At 38.5% G+C, this 27276-nt stretch overlaps 1 protein-coding gene across 1 annotated transcript in view; it reads right to left on the bottom strand.

Annotated features, from left to right (window-relative positions):
* Positions 1-27276, bottom strand: part of LOC134539669 (paired box protein Pax-6-like) — a 247352-nt gene that overhangs the window by 62599 nt on the left and 157477 nt on the right. Inside the window, exons 7-8 of the mRNA XM_063381856.1 lie at positions 15069-15213; positions 7516-7598 (exon numbers count right to left, since the gene is read on the bottom strand). Of these exons, the coding sequence (XP_063237926.1) occupies positions 7516-7598; positions 15069-15213 (228 nt within the window). The remainder of the gene's footprint in view (positions 1-7515; positions 7599-15068; positions 15214-27276) is intronic.

Genomic DNA, 27276 nt, shown 5'->3' with positions numbered 1-27276 from the left:
TGCCCGAAGATGCCATCTGCAGTGCGTGCAGAGATGGTACACGCGAAGGATGTGCCGTGGCTCAACTAGGACATCTAAGGTAGTTTTATTTTATGTTGTGAGGCCTCTGCTTCATCCATATTTGTGGATATTTCGTCTAGATGGCTGTAATTCTTCATCTAAGACCATCTCCATGGCATATGCTCTACTATAGAAGCACTGAAAATTTGTAATTTATATATTTTTGTCACCAAATTCGTGCTCCTTGTGATCTGCTTTTTGTAAAATAGTAAGGAAATTGTTATTTGTTAAAATATTTGCCTGACTTATTGCATTGTCAACCTTAACAACACGTTGAACTAAGCCTAAATTTTAAAATCGCGTCCTGCTGTTTTAGATGTGGGGTCGTCCATTAATCACGTGATGTTTTTTTAGCAATTTTTTAACCCCCCCTCCCCCCTAGTGATTTGTGGTGATGTTTTAGACTCCCCCCCCCCCCCCCAATAAATCACGTGTATTTTTTTTGGTACAAAATATTTTTAAAAATTTCAGAATATTATCTTTAAATATAAGTATAATCTAATTTAATTCTGGAAAATTAAGCACAATGATGAAAATATCCAGACACACATTAAGGTTGCAGGTTTATTCTCACTGGCATAAAAATAATAAAGGAAAGGCGTATAAGTAGAAATCGCGCGAAAAAAATAAATACACGTGATATCGCTCTACACCCCCCCTCCCCCTTGTGATATTTCGTGATTTTTCCCGACCCCCCCCCCCCCCCCTTTTCGAGCCTCACGTGATTAATGGACGATCCCTGTCCTGTGAGTTGAAGAAACAATAACCTAGATGATCAAACAAAAAAGGTGACAAGCATGGGAATACAGCCACGTGAATACTCGAGTCTTTAAGGTGTAAACAACCTCTGTATCAAAAATTCACGAAACCTATCAATTTAAAAAAAAAAGTTTTGAAAAAAAAATCATATTTCGGATGCTATAACCACTCAATTCTGTACGACAATAAGTGTTGATAAAAATGTTAATACAGAAGGCTTGATTCTTGTTCAAACCAATGACTGTGATTTAAGCTTGCAAAACAGTTACATAAATTATGCAACATACGGACTCCTGTTTTTTTTTTGCTTCAAACTGAGTATACATTATTCCCATTCGCTGGGGAGTTTTGAGCCAACGAGAATGAGCTAAATCTAAAAGTTTGTTTCCTGCACTTTGCGAAAAACAAACTTTGAAACGTACGTTTGGAACGGAAATTTTAACAGAGCGGGATATTTACTTAAAGTTCAAAGCTTCAATAAGCACGTGGCGCACAAAACATTGCAAGCACGCACGCGTGCCATGTGTAAGCTAATTATTGTTGTTTGCGAACTTCATTATTACCGCGTGTTTGCAGTGTTTTAAAAGTCCACAGTCAGTTTAATTACACAACATAACAAATGTCCGTTTTCGTGTTTGCATGTTCTGCTCTGGTTTGTGAAGTAATCTCTTTTAATTCGTTCACTTGCAAACCCCAGTGTGTTTGTTCAGCTTACTGAATAACTGCCTGACAGAGGAATGAATGCTCGGGTCATGTATTTAAACTGGTGCATACACCTGTGGATCAAACATGAACTATAACGCCGGAAGCAAAGACAAAAATATTTAAAAAAAAAATGTTCATTACTTGGTCTGGCCTGCGATTCAACGCATTCCGACGGACGTTACATATCGATTTATTATTTACAACGAGTTGATCGAGTCGGAGGCTAGTTTAGAGATGGGTGGATGTCGCACGGTGAGACTAGCTGAGAATAAGGCTATAGTTGCAACCATTTTTTTTGACGTGACAACGTCTAATAAATCGATGAACGCCGGCTGCACGCACGAAAAAGTGTCTCGTTACGCACATTGTTCCGTTACGCTGTGTCCCGTTACGCTCATTGCTCCGTTACGCTGTGTTCCGTTACGAGTGTTCGGCGAGTGCAGTAATAATAGGTTATGTTACAATTGACTAAACAATTATGGTGATTCATATAATTGATTATAGATATTTGATTACAGTTTATTTATATTAAAACTTGTTCATAATTATATTTAAACTTTATAGCTAAACGCCAGTTTTTAAAATTAATTACAAGTCATCTACACGTGAACTGTTTCGTCTACTGTTTAAAAAGTGAAGTGAAAAGTTAATGTGGTTTTCATTGCTTATTACAACAAAAATTTCGGCAATAAAGGTTAATTATTCTTGCATTTTAAAAATCTGATTACTATTACAATTTCAAGTATTTATTATTTTATTATTAAAATAAAAATGATTCAATTTTATTCAAAAAATTACATGTGCAATCATTTCATCAATGTTTTGTTATGACGTCACGTTAAACTATCGTCCGTAAACCGACTTTACAGACAACCAAGTTTTATAATTTTTGGTATTATTTCTTATCCGTGTGTACAATGTAATCATTAATTGGAGATTTTAATTTTTTTTTGTTGTGAAAATTAAAATTAATTAAACACTTGTAATGCAAAATAGAACGATTCACCCCACTATCCCCACACGCAGGGACACATTGTGAAAATTTAAATATCCTTTTTTTTTTTTTTGCATACGCTCACTGCTATGTATTATATAAAAAGTAGTTATTGCCTATTATGTTATATTTATAACATTTGCATATTTAATTATACAAAGTACAAATTAAAAAGTATTATCAAAAACACTAAAAGTTTTCATAAATGTAAGTGTACGTTTTGGAAATACGATTGTTAAAGTTAATAATTCTGTTTTTACTATAAGCCTACTCGATGTTCACAAGTAACATCGTAGGAAGAAGTTAACTGTAAATTAAAAAAAATTCTTATCCTTAACATCTTAAAACGGGTTCTGATGTCAATATTTTTTAATGACAAAACTTTGACTTTTTTTACTTTTTGCATTGGGAGTTTTTGACGATAATGGCCGAAGTTAATTGAAGATTCTTTCACCTCTGCAGTCAGAGATTTCTCGTTCCTGTTGCAAAATACTGATAATCAATCACACCAAATCTACACCTTTAAGTATAAAACTTGGTTCAAAGCATCAGACATAGACAAATATGGTTTTTAGTCATCAACTCTACCTAAAACTGCTATAATCCATTTTGAATTTTAGAAGGAAGAACCTTTATCACGTAATACCATAGGCTAGATTCATAGGTTAATGTATTAACTCGATTTTAAATCCTAAGACACTGAAACAAAACGTTTTTACTAATTTTATTGTATACAGTTGCTAGCTCCACAGCAAAAGTTAAAATATTTATTTTTAGAAATTATATATTATTTTAGTAGAAACAAAGAAAATAAAAAAATATAGAGGGAAAGTGTTCGTACTCAACTAATAACAATTCTGTGCGGTTTTGCCAAGGTGCAAAGCAGTGAGATACATATTTGCCAAAAGTAGAAGTAAATGGAAAATCAAATCTCACAGGATTGGTTTTATAAAATATCCTACAATAATCTCGCACACACGAAACAGTTTTTGTACTTTTATAAAAGATTCCTTTGAAAACCAATTGCAAGAAATAGTTTGTAAAACTACAAGAAATATATTGCTACATTGTACAAAACATGGCTACGTTTTATGCATATATTAAATACTTTATTCGAAGTAATACTGAGTATTTATTACGAAAATTGGCACAATTTTATCTTTATATAATGTTTCATTCAAGCATAATTTTTTTAAACCATGGTAAAGATAATGGAATATTCAGTAATTATATTTAGTTTTATTTTGCTTATTAATGTGCGCAGTTGATGCTGAAAAGATATTCCGGAAACGGTTTACAAATAACTTTAACTATTGGAGGTGCTGGGACAACACAAAGCATAAATGCCCGGGTAAGAATCTGAACCCAGTATTACTGTGAACACAATTTTGTAGTGATAGGCCTACAGTTGTAAATATCTGTAATTTTTTTACACAAATATTTCTGTTGCATTTACAAAAAAAAAAAATACATTGTTGGTTTAATCACGTTGAAAGGTTCTCCTCAACTGCCTCCCATTTTCTTGCTCTGTCTTTTTTTAAATTATGATGAAAATAAGAACTCGTTATTTTCGTTCAGCCAGTGAAAAAATGACGTGTGTGTCCCATCCTTCCTCCTCACTGAGACAACGTCTGTATCGCCGCGGCTGGCGAGACGTCTCGCCGGTGTTAAGAGACGGGCCCGCGACGGGAATTCCCATCAGCGGGATGACTTCCCGCCGCTGGAAGTTGCTCGCGGGGCGGTGTTTGACTTCGCCTCGCTTCTACAAACAGGTAATAGCTCGTGTCTCTTTTTCGGCAGATTTCAGCAGTCATGGTCGGCCCGTGAAAGGAATATAAAAGGGGGGTGGGTATGGGGGTGGTGCTGGGGAGAGTCGGGAGACGCCACCTTGCCGACCTAAATGAACATTCCGAAAGATTAAAAGGATACTTTTCCCCGGCGCTCCTTTTTTCTCTCTCTCTCTCTCTCCTCACTGTCTCTTTCTCTGTCTGGTCTAAATGAAAAGATTTTTTTTTTCGTTCGGGTGTGTTGAGAAGAAGGGTGGGGGGGGGATTTCAGGCGGGGGTGATGTTAACGCATCAGTAGCTGCTCTTTCACAGCCACGGAAACGGAGAGAGAGAGTTAAAGAGAGAGAGAGAGACTGGATGGATGGATGGCAGGATGGTTGGATGCCCTTTTCATTTTCTTCTTTCGGCGTCCGTCTCGCTTTTAACCTCCCCCCCCCCCCTCCAGGTACTTCTCTCTCTCTCTCTCTCTCTCTCTCTCTCTCTCTCTCTCTCTCTGTGCTCACTCCCATCAACCCTTCTCTCTCCGTCTCTCATCGCCGAGTGCGGAACCACGTGGTGAATGGGCGCCTCCGCCGGGCCGGCCGCCATCGGCGCTTCCCCGCTGGGGAGTAATTTAAGTAAGTAACGGAGACAGATGCGCGGTAATGAATGAGGCGGTCTTGAGAGAGGGGGGGAGGGGGAGTCGGACGTAAAAGCGAAGATCACGTTCCCGCATGCGGCCGCCGCGATACACGGCTAACCAGCCGTGCGGCATCTCGCGGCGGGCGAACACACGTGGAGAGAATGCAAGGAAAAAAAATAATACTCAAAAATACGTGGCGTCGACAAAAAAAAAAATATGTTCGCGCGCTATAAGTTAAACTTATTTTTTTTTTAATACATGAATAGGGGCAGGCACTTTTCGCGAAAAGATCTGAACACTTATTAGACTGCAACAAGGTATACCCGCGCCTGTGGTTTCTTACTTGTGATTGGCGGCCGTCTGCGAGAGAAGTCGTTGCCTTATTTGACCGGGCCACTCAGGACGCGTTTGCTTCCGCACTGAATCACTGTGATTGGTGTTACAATCGACGTGTACCTGGGAGAATCTCACCCAATCACGAAACACAGACGGTGCTACAGTGTTTTGACTTTCATCGAGTCTCGAAATCTTTTCGCGGAATCTGCATGCCCCTATACATGAAACTATTTAGAATTCAATATAAAAATTTGGTTACTAAACTTTGGTAACAGGAAAACCATTTTGCAGCACAATGGATCCTAGGTATGGACCAATCAAATCCTCAAATACCATCAATTCCTTAGTATACGAAGGATTCCATATTCGAGAAAAAGTAATGAAGGAAAAATAACACAGGAAATAAAATAAATTTTAAAATGCAAAACTGATTATTACCTCTTAAAGTTTACTTAGTCAATAATTTTTTTTTCACAACCCTCAGGTAACCCGTACCACAAAATATATATTTAAAGGTAATTATATAAATAAAATTAAAATATGTATAAATTCAGGAAACTTAGTGTATGAAGCAAACTATCAAAGTGTTGAATGTTTCAACATTATGGTTAACCTTTTTTTTTTTATTGTGTATTATTTTATTTTTGACACTCGAGACGTAGATTCGGATTCGTGGGGTATGTTCGAGAAACGCTGTGCGATTGGAATTCGAGATTCGTACTCGAGAAAATTGGTATGTGGCTTATTACTAATATAGAGTTAATTTATGTATATAGGCCTATACATGTAAGCTTAAGTACTCTGTATTGCCCGGAGTATGTAGTACCTCGGAGAACGTTGTTAAAGTGTGTATTTTCCGGTTTGAATGTATGTGGTAACTAGCTAGTATCAGTCAGAAAAATTACAGTATGGCCTCCCACAAAAAATGTTAGTGAATATATCGTCAGATAAAATTTCTGGAAGCTATCGCAAGTCTGGCTGTGGAAGTAGTGAGAATCTAATTTCAAAAGATAATTTCGTTTAATAATAATCTTGTAGACTATTGCTTCTATGACAAATCCTGAATATCCCAACTGTGAAGACACTCGTATTATGTTTGTAGTAGTAAAAAAGTTTAATTAAGTATAATTTTTGGGCGAGATAAACATCTTATTCATATTAAGCCAAACATTCCAGATTCATAATATAAATATATTAAGTTACAGTAGAAACAAACACAATTCATAAAAGTAAACAGATTCAAATAAAGCTAAACTAAGGAACATTTTCATTCATAATTACTGTAGAGATAAAATTACTAACAGGAACCCTGGTAGATCTTTAAGATCTTGTGATACATTTTATATAATTGCTTTATTTCCGATTGAATTTCGCGTGATTTTATAGACGTATTTTTTTTTATTGGTTAACACGTATCTTGGCTAAAACGCGAAATTTTTGCATGATTTAATTAATGTTTATGTATTGGTCGTTTTGTTTTGAAAGTATAAATAACAAAACTTAAATTACCATAAAAAAAATTGGGAACTTTGCATATATGTTCTTAACATAATGTCAAGGATTAACAAACAAAAAAAATTTTCATTTTGAAATGATACATTTATATGATGTATAAAAATTTAATATAAATTTAGCATCACCAGTATTAAAAAGTATATTGCATTTCACAAAATAACTTTCCGATTCATTCATTACAATAAGTGTTTAAATTTGCATAAATAATTGTGACGGTGAAACAATGAAAAAAGGTATATTTTTCACGAAAATTAAAATGGTTGCACTGTCTGTATTTAGACCCCGCCATCTTGAATTCTTCAATCTTTTTGCTATAATGTTAATTTTTAACTATTTATCCCAATTTTTTGACAAGGCATAAATCATATTTTTCAGGCCTTATATACCTTGTCGCAAACACATATTTACTAAGAGGCTCTAGTTTGTATGTATTGCGAGGAAGCAACTTATTCACGAGGGCTATAATCACACCAGTTCACAAGTGTACACTTCTTCAACCAGTAGCCAAAGATAAATCCTGTGCCATGTCAAGCAAAAACACTTAGTGCGGAAGCTTTACTGCAAGTGATATCAACATATTTGAAATTGAAAAATGGCGAAGCCTTATCCTCCTTAACTGAACTGTGTTTGGAATACATAAGCTAAAAGCATTCATTTGAAAGGTATCCAACACCCTTAAAGAACAACGCATCACAAACATCCGCTTAAAGAGATAAAAAATACATTAAAATTCTTACCTGTATTCTCGCTTCGGGAAGACCTATTTTCTCTGCTAGCCTTTCTCTTGCAAAAACATCAGGGTAATGAGTGCGTTCGAACTCTGTGGGTAAAGAAAGAGAACCTGTTTAAAGTTGGAATACGTGCACACAACTCTGGCGTTCAACAAACTAACAACTTCATACACAAGAATCAGCTATCTAGCTACTGGGATTTGTAAATCCAATATGAACATTGGAATGAATACTTCAGTGGTGTTACACAGACATTCCACATGTTTAAACATTCTTAAAAAAATAAATGAGAAAAATTACTTTCTCTAGGAAACAGTCAAGTTCATAGCGTACAATAATGACATACGCAAATGTGAAGTTTTGTTTATGAAACTTTATTGGGTAAAATAATTGTGAGCGGGTCGTTCAGTAGTCGCCAGTGATTTGTAAACAAATAACCTCTGAAACAAGCAAATTAATGTGTTATGTTGTAAATAAACTTATAATACGAAACTCAGACATTAACGTAGAATTCTTTAAAATATTGCCGAGCCAAATAAATATTCGAATTTTTTTTTAAAAATACAATAACACGTAATTTCCGCACATCCACCGCTAGAATTCGCTTCCGGAGCAGATACGTCGACTATCGAATCATTCGATTTGCAGAGGGAAAGATTAAATTATAGTAATGAAACGGCTCCGATAAAAGCGAAAAAGACTTAAAAAAATTCTAAACCCCGGCTTTGGACCTGATTTTCGACAAGGAAGTTTATTGAAATACTGTTCATCTTGTTAAAATTAATAAAACAGTAGTAACATTGAGTTTTCCTTTATATTTGTGAACTTGTGTTCGCACATTCTACCACAGATGGCAGCACTGTGGTTACACATTTCCGTTTCATGCGACTTCCGTTCCATTCATGAAATTACTACTAGTACCAAATGCCGTGTACCGAAAGCTAAGATGTTTACAAATAAATAAAATTCGAAGACAAGGACGTATGATTGCGTATAGATTAAAAAGACCACGTGTTGTGTTTTGAATTTTATCCAAACCACTTTATTCCTTTTTCTAAACCCACGAGATTTTGGGGATTCATATCACTCCTGGATAAACCATAATTTATATGTAATATCAAGCCACTCATTGGTTAGAACAAAGTTACGTCCTTTGGCGTGTTACACTTCATTGGGTAAACAATCCTTCTCCTTTTATGTAAATGGCTCAAGGTTATCAAGAGCAATGCACTGATAAAAATTTTCACGTTAAATTTTTTTGAAGAACACTCATTATATTCAGGGATCTTAGTAAATTAACGAATATCTTTGTAATTTTTCGGACACTGAGATCACTTACTTTTAACATGAATCTAAAAAAGAAAATATTCTTGATATATTAGCAAAACATTTAAAAAACTGGTTATGTCTTCTTCAAGAGCACTTGATTTTGTCCGCTCGTGTGTTTATCTTTTTTTTAGAATGGAATTTACAACAGAGAAGTCAAAATGCGGCGTTGTTGCTACGAATATTCAGTTATTTGAATTTAAGAATATATCTTCGTTCATTTGAGTTTAATGCTTCATTTAAAATGTCGGTCAATTTACTGTAATTTCCAACAAAATGTAGTCCAATTATCGAAGTGAAGCAGATGCCGATATATATGCTTCAGTCTGCTTTGCTTAAAAAAAAAAGGCAAAACAATCGTCCTTCCAACGATATGTAGTATCGTGAAGTTTTGAGTGTTAGATGAATCCACTACGGGTGACAACGCACTACCTACCACAAACTGTAGCATACTTGAGTGACATCACTAAGAAGAGACTCAGCTATAAAAAAAACCACTGCGAAAAAAAAAGGTTGGACATAGTAAAATGTTTGCTTTCTTTACTGTAGTAAGATTTTAACGCGGTTTTTTAAACAAATTAATTTGTTTGATTATAGATTTTACAATGAAGTCATTAGAACTATATTAATCAAAGAACTTATTTCTTTGTTTTTTAATTGCTATCACTTTTCATTCAGTCAATTTTTCACCCCAGCTACTTCTAGTGCCAGTAAATTTGAAGCTCAATGTGTACAAACCAATTGAAAATATAACAAAGTTAAAACGTAAACAATAGTGGTTAAGTAAAGGCTAGTTCAAGATAAAGTCCTTAGGAATTACCGTATTAGTCCGTTACTTAAAATATGACTCTATGTGAGGGTGTAATGGAATATAATTGTTGACTCATTAATAACAAACCTTAAGAGGCATATGGTGTGCAGACGTTCTGAAGAAACCATGAGATTTGAAAGCTGTTCAATATATCCCAGTTGGGTTTGTTTAAGAAAAGCATTTGATGATACGCTGAGGGCGTGTGATTAGTTCTGTTTCAATATTTAGATTTTGAACTGTATTTCTAGCGGTGTTTTCGGAACAACTTTAAGGCATGAAACATCCTGTACAGATTATTGAAAGAACCCAATGGGCCTTGCTCTACAACTTCATCTTCATTCCTCCACCATCTGATGCTATGGTTATCTCTCAAATTCCATAGTGGTCCCATGCACGACGAGAAGACTGCGCACCAATTCAGAGCCTTGCGCTCAGAGGCGCTAGAAACACCAGCGAGCGTCGCTCTTATCATCCTACCTCACTTACCCAATTACACCTCTGAATAGACGGGTTCCTTCCTGTGCGCACAAGAACTTAACTCTAAAACTGTTTTTATTACAGCAGCATTTCACACCGGACTATATATATATATATATATATATATATATATATATATATATATAAAGGCTGGAAGTGTTCATGTTGGCAGGACTGTAAAAGTTTTTTCTTGGCGGTTCGTACAAGCAAATACAACTATAAATCAATAACTGACAGTTCCACGAATTTGTCCGACAAATCTGCCGTTGTTGACTAAAGAGTTGAATACAGTAGATGGCAGAGGATATGTTCAGTAACCTTGCAGTTGTTTGAAATTTAGTATATTGACATTAAAAAAATTTGCTTTATTTTTTTACAAATGTATTATAAAAATAAATCTCTAATGCTTCAAATATCCTAATAAAAGTGAAAACGTATGTTGCCATGTAAAACAAAAAATAACTTTTTTTTAACTGTTAACAAGTAAAATGACCATATTTGTGTCACTGCATGCCACTAGGTCGATTGCGGCAAACAGGCAGCCTTATGGCCGGGTACGGTGAGCCTACAGAACGTTTCACAAATACATATTCTTATTATTAAGAATACGGTTTTGTATTAGCCTATTTTGAATAAGCTGTCAGCAGAGTGTGCTTTAAAATATTGTTTTAATTCTTTTGAAATCTAAATATTATTTCATGGTAGTTAACTTCAAATTTCAGAGTTTTTTTTCTTTGTAAATACCTATTTGAGATAAATATTTTCAAAATTATGCTATTACATTTCACAATTTGTATGCATTGATTGTTCTACAAAATAATAAGCTAATTAAATTTTTTTTGGCCCTCAAAATAAATGAACTAGGTTATTGTCGAACGCTTGCCTGTGTTGATAGCTTTCAGCTCCGGTATTGGTTTCTAGCGTATTTGGAAGAAAAAAAAACCATCGCAAAATTAGAGGAGTTTTTTTTACGTTTTGTTGTGGTTTTTTTCTTGTCGGAACAATTTTGTTTTTTATCCTACCTGGAGCGTGATTGGAGCAGTCTGTGTGAGATCCTCCGCGCCGACTTCGCGTCGCCTCGGCCGACCTCTCGTACGTTATCGAGTGTGTCAAAGCATTGTTTATTTATTTTCTTTCCTCTCTCCCTCCTCCCTCCATTGCTCCTCTCCTTGCTCTTCCCTGTCGTGTAAACACGAGCCAATAGAGCGCTGACTGGTCGTCTGTCTTTCGCGGACAACACAGCTCTCTCTGATAGCCTTTGCTGCTCGCTCTGTGTGGACTTAAGGCCCCTCAGCGCCTCATCCGTCCCAAAGGGACCGGAATTAAGGCCCAAGGCAATGAGATTTTTTTTCTGACTTCTTCTACTCTTCGGGACGGACCGAGATAAAGAACGAAAAAAAAAGGGAACGGGGGGAACGCGACTCAGATTCGATGACGTGGCTTTCATCCGTATTTGATTTCTTTCCCGTCGGCTCTTTTGTTTTAGTTTATTTATTTTTATTATTGCTTCGTTTTCTTTCCTGGTTGGGGGGGGTGGGACACTCGTTTTGTAATCGCGGCTGCAATCGTGAATGTGTGGAGCCACGGTCTTTTTTTTTATTATCATTCGATGGGCGACAAATCAGGCTTGAAGAACAGTTAGTTTTAAATCTGCTTCACGTTTATTATTGTCAAGGCCACGAACTTTTCGCGAAAGGTTTGATAAAAAAAAACTTTGCAGAGTTGCCTGTGTTTTATTGGCTGGCTGGGTTTATTCCAGGTGCATGTCTACTGCCGGCACACCAATCATCAGCCGTGCAGTGCGGAAGCAAACGCGTCCCGTACGGCCAGACCGCCAATTAAAAAGGAAAAAAATATCCGCCAGCGCAGACACACCTTCTTGCAGTCCAAACGGTCGATCAGACTATTTTGCGGAAAATATATGTCCCTAATTACTGACGACAGTGCTCTAGACGTCCCTGAGCCAGTTAAAAACGAGAAGTAGTGTAACCCGCGAATGGACGTTACTTTGTTATTGAATAATTTAATATATATTTTTATAATATCAACGATACATTTTATTTTTTATATTATATGTTCTAATTATTAGTTAAAAATTAATTATTATAATGAATTAACTTATCTATAACAATACCTAAATATAGTTACATAATTAGAGACCCGACAAATTCGCGGGTTCAAAGACCTCCAGGATAGACTCCAATATCCTCTACACACTCGGGCAAATGCCAACTGTTCATTGGCTGCTGACTTGTGAGTCGTCTCAACTGGGTGGCCTGTGATTCGACACTTCTATGAGTGAGGGTCTCTAATTGTCCCTCAGTCCTCCAGATTAACAGTGAACCAATGACAGAAGCAGCACTAAGGTATAATTATTTGAATTTTAGCATAACACGAAATGAGCCCGCGAATTTTACGGGTCATAATATATAATAAGAAGTTTTTTTAATACAAGGGAAATCAATTTTATTTTTGAAACGATTGTGGATTTCAATTAAATTAATTAAAAATGGTTTTTAAAATTGTTGTTGATTACATTGAGAAGAAATGGCTGGGTAAAGATCAGTATATAAAAATGGAGACTGGAAAAATTCGCGGATTCATTTCGCGATAGACTGAAGTCCAAATACGCTTAGCTTTTTTGCTGCTTCAGTGATTGGGCTACAGTTATTCGGAAGAACTATGAACCAGTGAAAAATCTTCAAAAAAAGAAGCATCGAATAAAAACATCTCAGTTAATAGGTTTCATGAGTCAGAAGCCAATGAGCAAGTGTTGTTTGCCCCTATACATCGAATATCGTGGAGTCTATCCTAGAGATCATTGAAACGCTAATATTTTCAGACCCTAATAATAATCCAAATAAAAATAATACAAATCATATATACTACGCACAGGAATAGTATCTAAGAAAGTTAAAACCTATTCAAAGATAATTTCCGCGCGGTTAAATTGGAGAGTTTCCAACTATTTTTGTTTGATGTGTGTTTAACAACTGAAGTGAGGCATAAAAAAACTAAAAGCATGTTAGCAATAGGCTTATGTAAAATTAAAGTTTCATGACTTACAGCATCGTTACTGTTTATTTTGGGAAGTTTTCGTGGTCTTCGTGATCAGTAGGTACTTCAGTTTCGTTAGTTATTCTTTTTTGTTGTTGTGATTTTCATGACACTCCGTTCAGGCTGTAGCGTGCCTCGAAGAAATATTGTGGAAACAGCTAAACACTCTGAGTTCAGATATTAGTCGTTATCAGAAGGAAGATTAACTAAAAACATTTTGTGGACGTACGCCATTGCTAGTTTACAATTAATGTCATAGAAAATCCTCAAGAACTGACAAAAAAAATGAGTACATAAACACGCGGAGAACAAGCAAAAATCAGTTGATGTAAAATAAAAGTCCCAAACAACAGCAGACGAACACGGTGAGCTAGCTGACAACGACCAGGCACTTAGAACAAGAACAGTAAATACAGACAAACAACAGCTTTGGACAACACAATGACGAACAGACGAACCCAACGATGATACTAAACAGATGATCTGGACAACACAACACGTTGTGGTAGAAATTATGTTTGGTATCATCGTTAAATTCCCCTGTTTGTCGCTGTATCAAGGTTGTTGTTTCTCTGTATTTACTGTTATCGTTACAACAGTCTCGTGTTATTTTTTACTGAATTCCTCCCACGGGGTTGTCTGTGTTGTCAAGGCATTCAACATGTGACATCAGCCTATGCCGTAGGCCTTTTCTCAAAATGTTTATGTATGCATGTATGATGTCCATTATTGAGGTTTTCGAACGACATACCGTGTAAACCAGCCATTACGAAAGTCGTGGGTTATCGCGATTGAATTATAGGGGACAGGCTGGACTCCAAAAGCCTGTACACACTCGAGAAAATGCCAACTGCTCATTTGCTACTGACTCGTGACAACGGCCAACTGGGATTCTTGTGATCCGAAACTGCTTTTGATGACTGTTATTCGTTGGCTCAGAGTCCGTCAGATAAATTTTGGCCCAATCACTGAAACATCATGAAGGGAAACGCATTTGGATTACAACCTTTCGCTAGAGGTATGGATATTTCGCGGATTCATTTGGTCGCAAGCTAGAGTGCAAATTTTTCATACTCTCGCACAGTGTTCTTAATTGACCGCAGTTATTCGGACCCACCCTTCAGAGACCGTGAGCCAACGAGGTCCAGCTAGGACAGAAACAAGCGAATCAGGTAGTGCCGACTAACAAATCGCTGGTGGAGCAAACAGAACGCTTTGAGATTTATCATGACTACGGACTAGAGACCGGAAAAATTCGCGGATTCATTTTGCGATAGGCTAAAATACAAATCGTTATACCTCAGTGATGCATCTGCTATTGGTTCACAACTAACCTGGATGACTCTGGGCCAATGAGAAACACCCAACAAAAGCTTTATCGAATCACAGGCTGCTACGCTGGAACGTCTCACAAGACATCAGCCAATGTGTGGGTGGCATTTGACCGAGTGTACGTAGAACTATGGAGTTCTACCAGTAGGTCATTGAACCCGCGAATTTTTCCGGTCCGTATTTATAAGTACAGACCCGGAAAATTCGCGGGTTCAATGACCTCCAGGATAGACTCCAATATCCTCTACACACTGGGGGAAATGCCAACTGTTCATTGGCTGCTGACTTGTGAGTCGTCTCGACTGGGTGGTCTGTGATTCGACACTTCTATGAGTGAGGGTCTCTAATTGGCCCTCAGTCCTCCAGATTAACAGTGAACAAATGGCAGAAGCAGCACTAAGGTATAATTATTTGAATTTTAGCATAACACGAAATGAACCCGAGAATTTTCCGGGTCTTTATTTATAAGACGTTATCACGTCTAAAAAAAAATAATTTCCGGCCTCTTGTCGGTATGAGGGCGGGCGGGAGTGGGACGGAAGGTAACGCGTCTCACCTTTCTCGAGGCTGTCGATCTGCTCGTTGGTGAAGGAGGTGCGGTTCCTCTGCAGCTTCCTCTTGAGCCGCAGCCGCAGCTGGGAGTCCTCGTCGCCCGAGGAGTTGTGCTCCGAGTTGCCGTCCGAGGTGCTCTCGTGCACCGCCTCGCCCGACACTGCGCACAACAACACAGACACACTCACTCACAGCAAACAAAACAACGCTACACAAAACAAACAACAACTGACAAACAGCTACCAAGAATTTTCTTTTTAAATCTTACTTCTTTAGGCGCTTTATGAAATGAATGATGAGAGAAGTTTTTTTTTTAAGATGCAAGCGCAACATGCAACGAAAATATGTGCTTTTAAACCTTATACTTTAGTTAGTGATAGGATCATGCATATTTTGCGAAAAAATTCCTAGACCAGCTGAAAGTTAAAACACTGTAGCATCGTATGTGTTTCGTGACTGGGTGAGTTTCTTTCAGGTACATGTCGATTGTTACAACACCAATCGCATTAAGTCAGTGCGGAATCAAACACGTTCTGAGTGGCTCGGTCAAACAAGGCGACGACTTCTCTCGCAGATGGACGCCAATCACAAGGAAAAAACCACAGGTACGGGTATACCTTGTTGCAGTCTAATAGACTTTCGGTTTTTTTTTTCGCGAAAATTGCCTGCCTCTAGTTATTGATATTGAATACTGGTGCATATAATTTAAAGAATTTTTAGTTGTGAATATTAGTGAATATTAGTGATATAAATTGTGTTTATACAATTTTTCAAGCATATTTATATAATTGATGTTACGTTCTCGTATGTATAAATTATGTTCATTATAAATTACAAATTATTATTTCTAAATAAATAATGAAATTTCCTCTTCTCATTGGCTGCTGACTAGCGAAAAGACATTACTGGATAGCCAGTGATTCAATACTTCTTCGGTTGATGGTCTCTTGTTGGCCCAGAGTCCTCCAGATACATATTAAAATATAATTATTTGAATGTTAACCTATCATGAAATGAATGTGCAAAATTTTCCCGTCTCTACTTATAATATAGAGTTGTAAGACGAAGACTACATACGAACGATTCATTCAAAATTATAGAGCGCATGAAGGCATGCTTTCAGTTCATCATAGGACTGACATTTAACATTTTCCTTTGTGTTAAAAAATGGGAAGTATCGCCTATTAATTTCGCGATAGGCTGAAATGCAAATACATTTGGCATTTTTTTGCTGCTCCAGTGATTGGGCCAGAATCTACCGGAAGGACTTTGAGCCAATGAAAAACCCTCAACAAGAGAAGCATGGAATCACAAAGCATACCATTTAACAGGTGTCACGAGTCAGTAGCCAATTGGCAAGTGAAATTTGTCCATGCAGTACATAGAATATCGTGGAGTCCATCCCAGAGGTCATATTCAGTCCCAATTAATGCTTACATTATGACGAGATGTATCAGAAGCTAAATAACACCCTTAACTCGTCGACCGTACAAGCGAGACACCCGGGTGTAGGCTGCATGCGAACACTTGCAATCCCTCGCGCAACGCACGCACGGCCAATCACCATGAGAATAGGCTGACAACGTTCCCCTCTCCCCTTCACACACACAACCCTCTTGCATCACCCTCACACTCCTCGTTCATTGGTTCTCCTCGGGCAGTCCACCCTCGCCGAACCGGGGAAAACAACTTATTTTTCCCGCGCGGCAATTAATACTGTTAGCCATCAAATACAAATATAATAAAGATTGTCCGGTCGACCGGGCGCGCCGCTCGTAACGAGGCGTCCGCCCCCGGCGAGGGTTGTTGGAGGGGGGGGGGCGGCTAATCCAATCTAGCGGCCCTCTTGCGTAATGTCTTTATCGCGCGGCCGATACCGCCGGTCCCCCGGGTGCGACTTGCGTGCGACGCCGCGCCGTCGCGTGGGCAGCAGCTCGAGGGAGGAGGTGAGCCATGCATCGTGAAGACTTCTTTTCACAGACGAGAGAGCCAAACGCCCGATCGCGATCGTGCATCTTCGGTTTTTTTTGTTCATTGTAAATGTGTCGATAAAAGGATACTAATGGTCAATGAGGCACTGACATTGTAAAGGACATAAGTGCCATATTTCACCACATTGCCATTTCTCCAGGAAAAGAAGGATCTACTGAAGATGAAAAAGTGAACATGAACCAAAAGTACCACAAATTTCATCGTAATTCAAGAAAATAAGTCAGAGGTAGTGTATTTATCCTCGTCAGTTGGTTGTTCTTTTCTCGAAAATAAAAGCATCAATGGCACTTACCTCCTTTTCATTGTCAAGGCCTCAATTAGGTTAGGTTAGCTACATTATAAATACTTTAAAACGTTGTGGACGGTTTATTTGGTTAGGATAGCTACATTAAAGATACGGAAGAAAAAAAAAGCGAGAATGAACTTCGGGGAACTTCGGGTTTTTGGCTCTGTCGTCTGTGAAATGAAGGCTTCCCCCATGTATCGGCCGGAGATGCCATACACAGGACGGTTCGCAAGGAGTTTGTCTTTCCGTTAACGAAACATAAATATTCACGTAAAATTTACAGGTATTTGAAATTTTTGTACACTTACAAAATAGCGTTCGCAGTAACACTGTGTTCGGATTATTAACCCGGCATCTACGCTTCGTGATGGCCCAGAACCTCCAGCAGTCATTACGTAATGGGCAGCAAATTTTTGAACATTCTATTATCTTTTCCGTGGTTTTAAAAAACATTTGTGGTTGAATAAAATTAAAAAAATATATAATTATGCGGGTTTTTTTGTAAGAAGTACTCAGTATTATCTCGAAAATCATAAGTATTATACGGATGAACGGTCCGTGAGCGTACAAAAGACGCACAGACAAACATTAATTTTTATTATATAAGAAGAAGAAAACGATTGGTAAAAAACGCTTATGCCTAACCACACCTGAATGTTTCATATTGCATAATTTTTTTTAATTTTGACTAATGTTTCAAACGGGTAATAATGTTTTCCAAAATGGAAAAATAATCGAATACTCAACAATAAATCGAACATTGCTTATTTTTATTTTGCTTAAAAATGTACGCAGTTAATATCGTTTAAAAATAACTTTAACTAATGTAGGTACTGCGACAACACAAAACATAAATGCCCGGGCAAGAATCCGAACCCAATATTACTACGAACATTTTTTTTGTAACGATACAGCTGATTTCATCAAATGTAGATTTTCAGGTTAACAAAACATTACTAAGAATTTTACAAAAATCTGTAAATTAAAAAAAATGATTATACCTATCAGTTAATCGTGTATTTACACATTTCATTTAAAATTAAATTAACGCGCACTGTTTATATCAATAATTTTTATTTTAATTTCATAAAAATCTTAAATTTCTGCAGCCGGAACATTGGTAGCCTTATCATTCATTATATATAGAGACCGGAAAAATTCGCGGGTTCCAGGATAGATTCCACAATCCTATGCACACTCGGGCAAATGCCACCTGTACATTGGCTGCTGACTTGTGAGTCGTCTAGACTGGGTGGCCTGTGATTCGACACTTCTATGAGTGAGGGTCTCTAATTGGCCCCCATTCCTCTAGATTAACAGTGATCCAATGGCAGAAGCAGCACTAAGGTAAAATTATTTGAATTTTAGCATACCATGAAATGAATTCGCGAATTTTTCAGGTCTCTAATTATATAGCTATTTGATGTGTAAGATCCTAGCTCTCAGTATACGACATTTGGTGGGAATATTTCGTGAATGGAACGTGAAGTCAAGGAACGGAAATGTGTAACAACCACGGTGCTGCCATCTGTGGCGGATGATGTAAAAAAAATTCAAAAAGACAAAGCGAAACTTTAGTATTAACTGTTGAAAAAAATGTTATAACATTGGCAGGATTAAAAAAAAATTGCTTGTCGAAAAACCGGTCAAATTTCGTAATTTTTTTTCCAAGTCTTTTTCACTTTTATAGGAAATGTTTCATTATAAGTTTAAAATTTCACTCTGCAAACCGAAGGATTAGATATTTGACGAAGCTGCTCTAGCGGCGTGTGCGGAAACTACGTGCGAAGTCGCGTCCAGAAATGTAGGTAGTTAAAAATACAATTTGTTTAGGCTTATACTTATCGCTTGGCATTATTTTTAAGAATTAAGTTATATGTTGAATTCCGTGTCCGAGTTACGTATAATTATTTGAGACCAGAAAATATCGCGGATTCAATTCGCGATATGCTAAAATTCATACAGTTATACACCAATGCTGCTTCTGCCATTGGCTCACAACTCATCTTCAGGACTCTGGGCCAATAGGAAACACTCAACTAAATCTGTAACGAATCACAGGCTACTACGTTGGGACGTCTCACACGACAGCAGCCAATGAGCGGGTGACATTTGACCGAGTATACATAGACCTGTGGAGTTCATCCTAGCGGTCATTGAAACCACGAATTTTTTCGGTCCCTAATTATTATACATAAGTAGGAGCAGGCATTTTTCGCGAAAAGATCTGAACGCCTATTAGACTGCAACAAGGTATTTCCGCACCTGCGGTTTCTTCCTTGTGATTGGCGGCCGTCTGCGAGAGAAGTCGTTCCCTTGTTTGACCGAGCCACTCAGGACGTGTTTGCTTCCGCACTGACTTACTGTGATTGGTGTTGTTAAAATCGATATGTAGTTGGGGGAAACTCACCCAATCACGAAACACAGACGATACTACAGTTTTTTAACTTTCAGCTAGTCTCGAAATCTTTTCGCGAAATCTGAATGCCCCTATACATAAGTGTTTATAGAACTTGAGGACGAATGCGTTTGCTCTCCGAGGTTAGATTGTTCGCATCACTGGTGAGTACTGAAAGACTCGCCCACAATTTTTATTTGCTAAAGAGTTTGCAAAAACCGCAAACCATACACGATACAGCAATTTCTGGGATCGGAACGGACACGCATAATTTTGGGGTCTTCACTGGATTTCCGTCGGGCTCTTATGACGTCAGTATACCGTTGACAAATGAAGGATAGGAGGATTTTCCGGCGAGGGAGAGAGGGGGGGGGAAGTGGAGGTTGGGAGTCTCATTGTGGAACTAGGGACGTCATTACGTCCAATGCCGTACGTTTACTGTTTCCCTCCTACTTCCAGCCCATCCCATGCGCTTCTAGAGGCCATCAATCTTTCACGGCCGCCGTATCGCGACACGGCGGAACCTTCCCATGGCCCGATCTGATCCCCCCCCCCCCCAATCCACCCCCTCCACCGCCACAATTCCCAGCCCGCGCCGCACCCCTAACCGTTTCCCAATAACGCACGCTCCTCCTCCGGACCACCCCTTTCCGCGTGTAGCGGACTAGTCCGCGACACACACACCCTCTTACTGCCTGTAACAACCCCCCCCCCCCCTTCTCAATTCCGAAAACCATTTCGGGTGGTCTTTCGATGTGCCCTTCATCACGAGCTGTCGAAAACACTGGCCTCGACGATAATCCTGAACTCGCGTGGCACCGCACGATATATATATATATATTTTTTTGCCAATGTTGTCCTAGGGACTATTTCGAAAACGAGACTGTAACTGTTACGTGCATTTAAGATATAAATTGTTCTTCAAATTATTCGCAAATATTTTTTTATTGCACAAAAATCCTTTGACAACCAATTTCCGAAAAAAAAAAGTTTTATATACTTACTACAAGAAATATACTGTAAATTTGTACAACATATGTTATTTTTTCACATATGAAATACGTTTTTATTTCGAAATAATACTGAGTTTTTTTCTTGAAAAATAGGGGCGCATAATTTTATATTTTAATTCGTGTTTATTATGTACGCAGTTAATACTGGGAAGCTATTTAATGAACGGTTTACAAATAACTTTAACAATTGTCTCTACTGGGATGACGCAAAGCATAGTTGCTTAGGTAAGAATCAGGACCCAGTGTTACTGCGAATACTCTTTTGTAGTGGTGAAGTTGATATGGAAAAGGAATATTCATGTAAAATTACAGATATTTGTAAATTTGTACATTTAAATGAAAACAACTTCACCACTACAAAAGAGTATTCGCAGTAACACTGGGTCCTGATTCTTACCTAAGCAACTATGCTTTGCGTCATCCCAGTAGAGACAATTGTTAAAGTTATTTGTAAACCGTTCATATATATATATATATATCAGTGTATGCTGTAGTTACGTGTTGACATGAATACGTCCTATGACCCGGGTGCCGGTTTGGTTAAGTGGAGTGTATCTAAAAAGAAAAAAAAAGATTGATTTCTAAACGTTTAGAACTGGGCATAGTATCTTCAAGTTGTGCATATATATATATATATATATGTGTGTGTGTGTGTAGTGTAAGGGTTTACGCAAGCAACATTATAAACACGTCGCTAAGAATAATAGGCAAGTCATAGAACGTTTAATCCTGGGCGACTGTGAACTTGGAGAGCAGATATTGGACAGTCGCCTTAACCAAAATGAACTAAAATAAAAATAATTTTTTTAAGAGAAAATAGTGAAATATTTTAATCATTACCACGCTTGAAAAGTAAAAAAAAAAAAATGTTTTTTCATGTAAGAACTGTGAGACGAAATTATGAAGAATGATGTGGAAAAATACACAATTTCGAGGCATATCTATGGGGAATTTATTCAGTCGGAATCGCCAGGAAAGTACATTAATGAGAGCTTCAAAGCTTCAAGTAAACTTCGCTACCGAAGTGTCACGTACAAATATCAAATTTTGCATTTCTCAATAGCCGTACCCATTTATCAATTGGGACCGGCAAAGCACCACATGATGTTTCTGTATTTACACTGACAGTATCATGAAGTTTTTTTTATAATATTTTTTTTTACCAGAACAGCAGTAGCAGCAGAAGGATCCGTAAACAATTGGCACTACTTTCGAGACCTTTCGATCTTGAAACAAGCTAAATGACACATACTACCGCAAAAATATTGGTGGTCTGTAAAGTCGGTTTACGGACGACAGTTTAACGTGACAACGTCGTAGCAAATCATTGATGAAATGATTGCATACTTTTATGAATAAAATTGAATCATTTTATTGAATTATCACTATTTTGTATGGATACAAAGAAGGAGTGAAATGAAATCTACAATTTAATTGATAAATTTACTATTATTTGCACTCATTAATTCAAATATGTTTATTAATTAAACGAAGAGTTTATTTTAACTATAACTTTTATACATGTAGGCTATTTAACTTCTTTCAATCTGTGTTATTCTGTTAAAGATAGGTCGTTGATAGGAAAAGTAGGAAACTAATGGGAATGTGTTTCATATTTAATGTGCCTCGAAAAAGTCAAATCGATGGTTGTTCCAATCGAGTGGAAGAGAGATAGATGCGGTGCAAGCGTACAATGAGCGTAACGGGACAATGTGCGTAACGGGACACTTTTTCGTGCGTGCAGCCGGCGTTCATCGATTTATTAGACGTTGTCACGTCAAAAAGAAATATTTTATGAACCTTGCCCACCATCATTCCAGATGAAAAATGCACGGTTTCATTTCGCAACAGACTAGAATCCAAACGCATGTACCTTTTTGCTGCTTCATTGATTGGGTCGCAGCTTACCTGAAAGGCTGTAGCCAATGGAGTATCTAATCAAGAGCACCTTAGTTAACAGGTGTCACGATTCAGTAGCCAATGAGCAGGTGATATTTGTCGGAATAGCCTACCTAGAGGATCTGGAGTCTATCTTATAGGACACTGAAATAGCGAATTTTTCCAGTCCTTAATTATTGCTCCAGTTGAGAAGCTACTGTTATCACTTAAGAAAGCTGCAACGTTGTTCACTGAGCAGTGCCGTCGTAGTGTTTTGATTCTTTGAAATGAGATGCGCATTGTTGGGCCAACACATTTTCTTCTTGTTTACTACTAAAAATTACTTGTCACGGAATTTTAGTGAGCGAAGATAGTCTTCAATGCACCGCTGCTTCTTCTGACACTTATAGTCAGAAGAGATGTGTTTAACATTTTTCGACAAATACTGATGTTCTGTATAGTTTTTTTATGTTTCCTGATTTGCTGAGTTAAATGAAGAATGAGCTACTTCAGGCGATAAGAGACATCAAGAAAATACCTGCATCAAATTTTATGAATAAAGTTATTCGAAACATACCAAACAGTCAAAATTTTACGTTGCAAATTACTTTTTTTTTCACTGTGGACTGGAAATATTTCCTTTTGATTTAATGGTAGCATAAAATTTCAATTATTTAATTATATATGGGGAACGGAAATTTCGTGTTTTCAATTACCTCTAGGATAGACTCCATGATCCTCTATGTACTTGTGCAGATTACACCTGCTGATTGGCTAATAACTCGTGACACGTGTTAACTGGGAAGCTTGTGATTCGATACTTCTTTTGTCGAACGTTTTCCATTGGTCCAGAGTCCTTCAAATAAACTGTGGCCCAGTCACTGAAGCAGCAAGGAAGGCAAATGTATTTGGATTCTAGCCTATTGCGAAATAGACCCACGAATTTTTCAGGTCTCTAATTATATATTTAATCTTCTCCTGCGGTCTTCGTGGAAAATGTATGTTAGTTTACTGTGCCTGGTTTCTAACGGTGAATTGTAGAAGGGTGTGTACTTCGTCGTTAGGCCCCCGAGCCTGATGCGTGATGCCCCATTCGGTCCTCACGCTGATCATCCTCTCCCGCGCCAGCGGCAGTAAAACTGCGTCTCTCCATGATTGCGATCCGTCGATTGTATCTTCCCCCCACCAAACACATCATCCACCCCACCCCCTCCCTCTTACAAGTATCCAGTACACCGAACTAACTTCCCGCCCGAGACCTCCAACTAGCAAAACCCAAACTTTTATTCGTCTCCCCTTCTTTACTCCTCCCCAACCCCCGCCAACACCGATCCATCCCTTCATTGCTCGGACCCAATCTCCTCTCCCTACAATCTCCCCTTCCCCCCTTGCGACGTTTTAAACAGTTCCCGGCCGGCAACCTACTTAATTGAGTCCCCGCGTACTGAAGCACCGGGGAGTAAATTAGCACGGCCGTAGCTTCCCTCGCTCATTCTTCTCTGACCGACACTCTTTCGCCCCACTCGAGTCACGGGTTGTATAAGCCCCTGGCGTGCCGGAATTACGGAATTTGTGCTCTCGGCCACTGCAAGTTCCTCTAACAACCTTTTTTTTCAGGGGCGTGCCTACATTTGGACCACTACTGGTGATGGACAGGTAGAGCCGGCGATTATTTACGAAAGTATTTCGAGACAAGCCGGGTGTTGAAACACTGTATGTCATCACCTGTGTTTCGTGATTGGTCGAGTTTCTTCCAGGCGCATGCCCACTGTCGGCACTCGAATCATTAAAATTCTGCGCGGAAGCAAATAAAGCGTTCTGAATGGCCTGGCCGAATAAGGCAATGGCTTCTCTTGCAGATGACCGCTAATGACAAGGGAATAATCGCCAACGCGGACATATGTTATTGCAGTCTAATGAGTGATCAGATTTATTTCGTGAAAACTGCAAGACCCTACTCACTGGTCGATTACGATCATATATAGATAGAGACTGGAAAAATTCGCGAGTTCAATGACGTTCAGGGGAGACTCCATGATCCTCCGCCTACTTGGACAAACGGCGCCTGTTCACTGGACGCTGAATTTTGAGGCGTCTCAAATGGGTAACTTGTGGTTGGATACTTCTTTGATTGATGGCCAAGATTCCTACATATTAACAGTGAACCAACAGCAGAAGCAGCTCAACGGTATAATTATTTGAATTCGAGCTTATCACGAAATGAATCCGCGAATTTTTCCGGTCTCTACATATAGAGACCGGAAAGAATTCGCGGATTCCGTTGATGTCACAGTTCGGTTGAAATTTTGCTGTGTTTGAGACCTACAGAAGTACTATTTTCAAACGAAAATGACCATAGATGGCTGTGCTGTACGAAAGTCTAAACCCTGCGTGGCGTCTCTCGGATTCTACCGCTCCTCCTTGGCTCTGCGTGTGTTGCGCAAGAAGAGTCTAGCGACAGCAATGCTACCTTCCTGCAACTGGCAACTGGCAACTGGCTCGTTCCGGGGCCGGCTGCCGCACCGCTCAGGCTCGTTCCGGGGCCGGCGGCACGATCATATGTCATCTGAAACTTCTATTTGTCGAATATGGCCTCGTGGCGAAGCGCTCAGCGGCGCTATCATTAATCGTAAGGTTGACGGTTCAAATACCGGCAGGTGCGAGTTTTTTTTGTACTTGTAAAAAAAATTCGAGCACGTATAATTTCAAAAGTAATAAATATATTTGAATAATGAATGCAAATAAAAGTAAATTTATTAATTAAATTGTAATTTTCAGGTAAGGCCATGATAACTAATGGTCAATCAGGTTAGGTTAGCTACATTATAAATACTTTAAAACTTTGTGGACGATTGATTTGGTTAGGATAGCTACATTAAAGATACTGTGAAATCATGTAAACTGTTTCCTAGCGCTGGATAGCTACATATTAAAAAGTTATTTGCTAAGCAACCATAAAATGATTTTACAGTATTTTTAATGTAGCTATACTTACCTAATATAACCAACCATCCACTAAACAGTCTATGTGGCATTTTTATACTGGAGAGAAAAAACGCGCGCTTAAAAATAAAAAACATCCAGGGGGTAGGCGCTCCCGATCGGCTAACTTCGGTAAGGATCGGCATTTGCGGCCAGTTGCAGGAAGGTAGCATTGCTGCCGCTAGACTCTTGTGTTGCGCACCTATCGCCGCGTGTCTTCCCGAACTTGGTTCGGCGCGCGCGCCGCCAGGAGGCAGCTCGGTCGCCCGTCGGCCCGCGCGCATGCGCCGTCGCTCCCCCGCCTGTAGAGCGCCGGTGATTGGTCGGCGGGGAGGACCCTGCCTTTCGCCTGCCGTCGCGAGTCTGCGCCGCGGGCTGCCTACAACCGCAGGGGGATGTCCGGATGCGGCCAGGCGCGTCGACCGACGCATTTTTTTTCGTAAATGAACCAGAAATATTCTCCTACGATTAAAGTCATTTGTACAATTACATTTTTAAAAAAAATTCTCTATCTCTACAAAATAGTGTTCGTAGTAATACTGGGTTCGGATTCTTACCCGGGCATTTAAGCTTTGTGTTGTCCCAGTTAACTCCAAAAGTTAAAGTTATTTGTAAACCGTTCCTTGAATAGCTTTCCAGTATTAACTTCGAGCAAAATAAAGTCCAATTATTGACTATTCTATTAGTATATTTTCCACAGTTAAAAAAAAAAAAAAAAGATTGAATGAAACTTCAACTAAAATATGTAATTATTCACCAATGTTTTTGTAAGAAATACTTAGTATTTTCTCGTAAAACCTATTTAATATATGTAAAAATAACCATAGCCAATTTTTGTACAAAGTTACAGTATATTTAAATTTCTTGGAAACTGGTTTCCAACACTGTCTTTATTTTTAAAAGTACAGAATATTTTTCTGTTCAGGATTCTTCGCCAGTTGCGTTTTTATTATGCCCATAGCTGTTTTTGTGTTTCTTTTCCGTGGACAAGATAAGTAATGAATTTAAAAAAAAGTCACAATTAATCTCACACTTTAATACACGTGATGTGATCAAAATTACGGTGGATAATTTTATTACGGACAAAGTAATAAGCTCGTATCAAATTTGAACTACTGTCCTACTTAATACTCTCCTTAGCTAGCGGTGCGCGCTTATCCAAATCGATTTTGATTCAATGATTGGAAGCATTTCTGGATGTGGGCAAACGGGAAGCTTTTGTTCGGTTTTTGTGCGGATCAGCAGCAGTGTGTGTGGCACGACACGTTTTCGTGACGAAAGAGGAAGCCGTTGGCCCATTTTTCTGGCCACCGTTTCAAAAAAAAAAAATGTTAACGGGTTGTCCGAAATCCATGATTAGAGAAACCCAGAGAACAGAAAATTTCGCGATTTCATTTTCAATAAGCTAAAATTATTTGGCTGTTGGTCTCTGTTCATCTGGACGACTTTGGGCCAATGGAAAACTCTCAACCAAAGAAGTATCGTATTTCAGGCAAACCGGTTGAGACGACTCACAAGTCAGAAGCCAATGAACTGGCTTCATTTGCCCGAGTGTACAGAGGACTGTGCAGACTATCCTGAAGGTCATAGAAACCGCGAATTTTTCCAGTCCCTAGAGATACGGAAATTTTGCGCATTCATTAAGTCACAAGTTAGAATGCAA

Source organism: Bacillus rossius, chromosome 15 (assembly GCF_032445375.1).
Source record: "Bacillus rossius redtenbacheri isolate Brsri chromosome 15, Brsri_v3, whole genome shotgun sequence".
In the NCBI taxonomy this organism is placed as follows: domain Eukaryota; kingdom Metazoa; phylum Arthropoda; class Insecta; order Phasmatodea; family Bacillidae; genus Bacillus; species Bacillus rossius.
This window is presented reverse-complemented; position numbering and strand designations above follow the sequence as displayed.